General features: G+C 40.0%; 1 protein-coding gene across 1 annotated transcript in view; it reads left to right on the top strand.

The window, feature by feature from the left end:
• LOC117943373 (dedicator of cytokinesis protein 3-like) overlaps positions 1 to 2,716 on the top strand; it is a 168,834-nt gene extending 166,118 nt beyond the window's left edge. The window contains exons 46-47 of the mRNA XM_034869456.1: positions 574 to 659; positions 1,991 to 2,716. Coding sequence (XP_034725347.1) covers positions 574 to 659; positions 1,991 to 2,689 — 785 coding nt within the window. The 3' untranslated portion in view covers positions 2,690 to 2,716. The remainder of the gene's footprint in view (positions 1 to 573; positions 660 to 1,990) is intronic.
• Positions 2,717 to 7,796: the final 5,080 nt, after the last annotated feature.

Below are 7,796 nucleotides of genomic sequence, written 5' to 3' on the forward strand. Positions count from 1 at the left end.
CCCCCCCCCCCCCATGACCATCTGAGCCCCCCCCCCATGACCATCTGAGGGCACCACAGACTATTGAGACCCTTAAAAAAGGAGTAAAATAATTTCTTTTTAGCAGAATTTAGGATTTTTAACCTTGCACGAAAATGTCGTCCCACTACTTATAGATATTTTACACTGACGTTTTTTACCTCGCTTTTTGTGATCTCTTCTTTGAGATTTGTTTAAATGTAAAGTGCATTACAAATAAAATGTATTATTATTATTATTATTATTATTATTATTAGCTCAGCCGGAAGTTATACAACGTTATGCTTAATCTCACAAAATCTTAAAATAATAAAATAATAAACTGGTTCATCAAGAGTTGTTTAATCCAAACTGAACTAGTCGTCACCGTGGTTGTATCCCATCTATCCTCCACCTCCTACTCTTCTTCCCCCTCGCCATTCTTCTTCCTCCTCCTCTTCCTCCTCTTCTTCTTCTTCTCTGGTCTGAGGTGTGTGTGTGTGTGTGTGTGTGTGTGTGTGTGTGTGTGTGTGTGTGCATCTCTCTCAGCCGATCCTGCTGTGTCTCCCCCTGTAGGGCAACACCTGTCGATGCACTTTGACGCTTTCCACCACCAGGTCAGCGACCTCCCTCCAGCTCTCCCCGCGCGCTCCTTAAGAAAGGTATCCTCCTCCTCTTCCTCCTCTTCCTCCTCTTCCTCCTCCTCCTCCTCTTCCTCTTCCTCCTCTTCTTCCTCTTCCTCCTCCTCCTCCTCCTCTTCCTCTTCCTCCTCCTCCTCCTCCTCCTCTTCCTCACTCCTGATGTTGGTCTGGATGACTGTCTGTCTGTCTGTTTGTCTGTTTGTCTGCACTCCCCAAACAAAGGCTTTTAAAGAGAAAAGTTACCTGACTTCAGGGCTTTGTGTGTCACCACTACAGATGAAAGAGATCTGAGGTTGTCTCCCTTTGGTCTGGTTTCCTGTTTGTAGTTTCTTCTTTTCTCTGCAGATTCCTTCCTCTTCTTTTCTTTTTGTTGTCTGGTTTCTATCTTTTTACTCCTCTAACCTTCCCGTTGTCATTTGACTTACTGCACTTGATCCTGTCCTTGTCCTCTTTGCCCTTTTTTTTTTTTGCTCCATGTTTTGCGCCACAAGCTGTTTTTAAATCAACATTTTACATGTATGAAAATTGAATGATACAAATTAGCTGGAGGAGATGTTAGATGGCGTGACTGCAGCTCTCAGCCTGGTTATAGATAATAAACCGGCTCATCATCAGACCCTGCAGGTTTCTTTTCCAGCAGTGATCCATGATGACATTTGTATTTTTTATTTTATTTCTTTACCACAGATTCCTTGTGGCCATACTTATTAATATCAGGCACGGTGTTATGAGTGCAATTGATAACTATATTTTATGTTTTTTTAAAGCTATGGTGCGTTACTTTTTTAAATTAATGAACGTCCGTCACGTTCAAGCTGTGAAACTGTGAAAAGGACAACAGCAACGTTCAGCTCTGGAGACAAAGAGGACATAACACTAAAAGATAATGACCTTCTGAGGAGTCCATCATGTTTTTGTTTATCCTCCGTGTCCTCCTTTGCTACTAGCAGCTGTGTGGAGGATCATGAGGTCCCCTGGTAAAACTTGTCCTGAAGGACTAAAATTAAATATACTGGCTGTCCCTTTTAACCCTCTCTCTCTCTCTTTCTTCCTCTCTGTCTGTCTCTCACTCTCTGTCTCTCTTTGTCTCGTGCTCTCTCTCTGCTGGTCTATCTTTCTTTCTCTCTCTCTCTCTCTGTCTGCCTCTCTCTCTCTGTATTTGTCTGTCTGTCTTGCTCTCTCTGTCTCTGTCTCTCTCTCGCTCTCTGTCTGGCTTTTCTCAATCTCTATATTTCTCTGTCTCTATCTTTCTCTCTGTTTCTCTCATTCTTGCTCTCTCTGTCTGTCTCTTTGTCGGCCTGTCTCTCTCTCTCTCTGTCTCTCTCTCTGTCTCTCTCTCTCTCTCTCTCCAGTCTCCCCTGCACCCTATACCTGCCTCGCCCACCAGTCCACAGTCCATCCTGGATGGCAGTAACTCCACCCTGTCGGGCAGCGCCAGCTCAGGCGTCTCGTCCCTCAGCGAGAGCAACTTCGGCGGCCCCGCCTCCTCCTCCAACCGCCCGGGCAGCCGCACCGACACCCTGGAGTCCGTCCCCAGCAGCCAGGCCTGGACCACGGACCAGGAAGACCTGGACTCGCCCTACCAGCCCGTCAGGTACAGCCTCTCGGAGCCGGAAGTCCTGGACGGAGTCAAACCCCCGCCCTGCCGCAGCCACTCCGCCCCGGGAGGCGGCACCCCGGCTCAGGCAGGTGGACTAATCCTGCCCCAGGGTCCGGGTCCGGCCTCCACCGGCGCTCCACCACAACACCAGCAGCAGGACGGGCTGCCGCACCCCCAACACCTGTACTACTACCACCACCACCACTTCCCCCCGCACTACCTCCCCCACCACCCGCCGCTGTACCAGCTCCACGAGCCTCCGCCGGCGCTGCCCCCCAAGCCCTACCTCAGGGAAGGCTGCATCCCCGAGGAGGACCCCCTGAACCCGCAGACCGCCCCGCCCCCCCCGGCCCCCCGGCCCACGCCACGCAAGATCTCCCAGCCCATCATCGCAGCGACCAAGGACGAGCAGGCCAAGGTGGCGTGGGAGCACGGCGTCGGTGAGGACTGAGACGCTCAGAGACGGAAACGGTTCGTAGAAAATAAAGATGAACAGAATAGAAAGTCTTTGTTTTCAGAAGAGAGAGAGAAGGAAGAAAGAGAGAGAGAGAAGCAAGAGAGAGGGGGAGCCGAACTGCAGCTGAGTGGAAACAGACCCTATGGGAACGCCTATAGTGTCGCAGTGTCTCGTTCCCGTATCTCGGGGAACGAGGGTTACATACGTAACCCGAGATGTTCTCCTCGTCCTCAGCAGCTCGGCGTCCTCCTGAGAACAAGATCTCCTGTAATAACCAAATGACTTTTCTCATGTTGCATCATTTCTTCGGTTTAATCAAGAAGATTTAATTAATCTATTTAATTTAATCTCTAACTCCATCATGATAATATCCATATCTCTACGTTCCGGTACTGAAGTTGCACAGAAACATTTTTTTAAATTATTGATTTCTTTTCATTGATAACATGAATCAGACGCCATTCAGAAGCTTACAGATTTTAGATTAAGGAGTTGTTACCTCGCTCTACAGACGTTTAGCCGAGCAGCACTTTAACTACAACAAGGCACCAAATCAATTACAAAAATAATAATAATTTAATAATTTATACTTTATTCATCCCCACAAGGGAAATTACAATATTTTCACTCTGTTGTTATTATTATAATACACATTACACACAAGCCTGAATTACACAGGAGATAGAATAATAATAACATATTTTTATGAAGAGGTTTTTTTAGATGCTAACTGAAGAAAAACAATAATAATGAAGACCCGAGTAGGGCTGTCCCCGACTACAGACGTCCCCTAACACTGTGTTGACTGATCCGTTGGTTTCATCTACAGGTGTGTAAAACAAACGCTCCTCGTTAGATCTCAGAGATAAATCATAACTCTAATGGAAATGAGTCCTTCAGCATTAAAAAAGCATCAAAAATGACTGAAGAAATCTCAGATTAGTCGACTAATTAACTACACTACTATGTTTTATTTTTCAGCCTTATACACACATCACCGTAACAACCAATCAAACGACACATCGATGCTGTAAGTCAACAAGAAACAACTAGCAGAAAGTATTTATATTGTCCAACAAAAGCTTCAACGTATGTAGATAAATGTAAAGCCGTATGTACAAGTATATAAAGTATATAAATATCATTTATATTTAATTATTACACTTTGGATTGGAGGTTATATATTATGTAGAAATATGCAAAATACATGGCTCCCTGAGCCGGTCGGAGCTGCTTACACACACACACACACACACACACACACACACACACACACACACACACACACACACACACACGGTCATTTTATTGAAAGGTGTGATGTCATAACGGCCTTGTTGACCTGTGATGGATATTCTTTTGGCTGCGGAGGGAAGGACTTTCATAAAGAATATTAACTATAATAATAATATAAATACACACTTTTTGGGGCATTTTTTATGAAAGTGACGAACTGTACATATTTTAAATGAACACATTTTTGTATGCATGTTTATTGATTGACAGTTTAAACCTGATGCTGGGGACTGATGTCTTTAAATCTGCAGATATAACTGTGAAAAGTACTGTGAAGAAAACTGCCATTTTATTTTTGTTGTTGTTGTGTACTAAAGATGTCGAACCGTTTACTTTTAACCACCAGTTCAGATTAGGAACTCGCTGTAGTCTGTTTAATCCCTCCGCTCCTTTTATTTAATGTTGGGAGCCGTTAGCTCGCCTGGTTCAGCCCCGTGATTGGCTCTCAGATGTTCACCATGCGCCGTGTTTCCTGCGTGATGCTGGGTCACAGCAGTGGCGACCTGTGACCTCTGGGGGAGACATGTGACCTCTGGGGGAGACATGTGACCTCTGAGAGAGACCTGTGACCTCTGAGAGAGACATGTGACCTCTGGGAGAGACCTGTGACCTCTGGGAGAGACCTGTGACCTCTGGGAGAGACCTGTGACCTCTGGGAGAGACCTGTGACCTCTGGGAAAGACCTGTGACTTCTGGGGAGACCTGTGACCTCTTGGAGACACCTGTGACCTCTGGGAGAGACATGTGACCTCTGGGAGAGACCTGTGACCTCTGGGAGAGACCTGTGACCTCTGGGAGAAGACATATGGCACAAAGTTTTAACCCTTGTATGGTTTTTGGGTCAAATTTGACCCATTTCAAATTTTTACAAGAACAAAAATGGTCCAAGTTTCATGTTTTCTACCTGAAATCAACGTCCTTTCCTTATTTCCTGTGATGAACATGTATTTCTGACTCAGAACATTATTCTGGATATGACACTTATGTTGTTGCCATAGTGGATTTTTAACATGAATTATAACTTATGACAAAAAACAAACCCCACTTCCATGTTTAATAGTGTGCTAGTAGAGACTGATGCATTCCCTGAACATAGATGTTATCTCAGCTGTTAGAAATTGAGATAAAGACAATATTCTGTAATAGATTATGAAGTAAAATGTTATTTCAGAATTGTTTTTAAAACCCCAAATAAGTCCCGGGTCAGTTTGACCCGAGGGACACGAGACGGTCCCGAAGGTGAAGACAACCCGAGGGTTAAAGGACCTCTGAGAGAAATGTTAGAGAAATGGCTGCTGGTGATATTCTGCACTGTATTTTTATTTTTCCTAATAATAATAATCTTCCAACTTGACATTTATAGTATCAATTCATAACAAGAGTTATCTGGAGAACCTTTACAGATAGAGCAGGTCTAGACCACACTCCAGAATTTACAAGGACCCAACAGGTCTAGTAGTTTCCTCCAGAGGAGCAACAGTGGGACAGTGGTGAGGAAAAACTTCCTTTTAGGCAGAAACCTGGGACAGACCCAGGCCCAGGCCCAGACCCAGACCCAGACCCAGACCCAGAGCCCCCTCCCCCAATCAATCTATTTTGTGCTGATAACTTGGCGTTCTTACGCTCTGTCACTTTACTACCTGTCACGCTCCCGTTGACGGACACTAGAGGGCGCCGGCCCTTTAAATCTAACTTTAGGTCGTGATAGCTGCTTGAACAATCGACCTATGGGAGCGTTTTTTGGGGGAGGACGGTCTCCTCGTTTAGCGAAGCACCAGTTAGAATAACAGAGAGCATGCTGGGACACTAAAACCACTGAACACACTTGTTTGTATTTGTCTGTAAATGCTGTGAGAGATAAAAAGAGGAGGAACGTGAAGGGAACGCGTGGAGGTTTGTTTCTGTGTACATAAAGAAGAAGAGAGTGTATTTATACTGATCCTAAAAGGGCAAAAACCTTGTAAAAATGGAGATTGTGATGTCTGTACTTTCTGATGTAAAACTGTTTTTAAACCTAGTCGACAGCAAACAACACACGTTCCTTTTGTCTAATTATTCAGATTGTTTCAGGGCAGCTGTGGGAGTTTTATCACTTTTATTATTTTGTGTTTTTTTGCATCAATGATGAATTCAGATTACTACTTTGATGGTTTTTTTCTTTTTGCAATGATGCTTCTGAGTATTTCTTGTATATAAAAGTCTTTATCGTGTTAGCATGGGTACAAACTGTGACGTAGATGTACATACTCACGTTTTCCTACTCACTAAACAAACGGCTGTGTTGTGGATTTATGATTAATGACCAACATTAAACTATAATGTTTTATTGACTCAGTTCGGATTCAGACTGCGTTCCTTTCACATGTTTAGGTCAAGTTAGACTATATTCACGCAAAGTATCAATCCCATACTGTACAAATATTATCTTACATATAAAAGCATCTAAAATTGTACTTAAGATGAAGTATTATCTGCTGGATTTACTTTAAAAGACAGGAAGTCATTGTGCAGGAAAAAAGTATATCAGAGATAATAAAAGGTTGTAGTATAGTATGTAGAAAAAATCACAAAGGTATAGTATATTATATAAAAAAGTCACAATATATATATATATATAAGCATAAAAAGTCATATAGTAAAAGTTTAAGAATTTTAAAAAATCATTAAAAGTCGAAAAATTCATAAAAAGTCATAGATTAGTAAGTTGAAAAAATCATAAAAAGTCATAGTATGTCGAAAGAATTCATAGAAGTCATAGTATAGTATGTTAAAAAATTAAAAAATGTCAAAGTATAGTATGTAAATAAAATCATTATAAAGTAATAGTATATTACGTCAAAAAAATCAAAAAGGTCAGAGTATAGTATGTCGAAAAAAATTCATAAAAAGTCATAGTATATTATGTCCAAAATTTCATAAAAGTCATAGTATAGCATGTTGAAAATAATAAAAATTATATAAAATTCAAAGTATATCATGTCAAAACAATTGATAAAAGTCATAGTATAGTATGTCAAAAAAATTGATAAGTCATAATATGGTACGTCAAAAAAAGTCATAAAAGTCATAGTATAGTACTTATAAAAATACATAAAAAGTCATAGTATAGTATGTCAAAAAAATAATAAAAATCATGGTATAGTATGTTAAAAATAATCATAAAGTTATAGTATATTATGTCAACAAATGTTTTAAAAGTCATAGTATAGTATGTCGAAAAATTCATAAAAAGTCATAGTATAGTATGTCGAAAAAATCATAAAGTTATAGTATATTATGTTAAAAAAATCATAAAGTTATAGTATATTACGTTAACAAATGTTTTAAAAGTCATAGTATAGTATTCTAAAAAATCATAAAGTTATAGTATATTATGTCAACAAATGTTTTAAAAGTCATAGTATAGTACTTATTTAAAGTAATAGTATAATATGTAAAAAATTTATAAAAGTCATAGTATAGTATGTCTAAAAATCATAAAAAGTCAAAGTATAATATGTTAAAAAATTACAAAATGTCAAAGTATAGTATGTGAATAAAATCATTATAAAGTAATAGTATATTACGTCAAAAAAATCTAAAAGGTCAGAGTTATGTCGAAAAAAATTCATTAAAAGTCAAAGTATATTATGTCCAAAATTTCATAAAAGTCATAGTATAGCATGTTGAAAATAATAAAAATTATATCAAATTCAAAGTATATCATGTCAAAACAATTGATAAAAGTCATAGTATAGTATGTCAAAAAAATTGATAAGTCATAATATGGTATGTCAAAAAAAGTCATAAAAGTCATAGTATAGTA

Source organism: Etheostoma cragini, chromosome 4 (genome assembly GCF_013103735.1).
Source record: "Etheostoma cragini isolate CJK2018 chromosome 4, CSU_Ecrag_1.0, whole genome shotgun sequence".
Taxonomy (NCBI): domain Eukaryota; kingdom Metazoa; phylum Chordata; class Actinopteri; order Perciformes; family Percidae; genus Etheostoma; species Etheostoma cragini.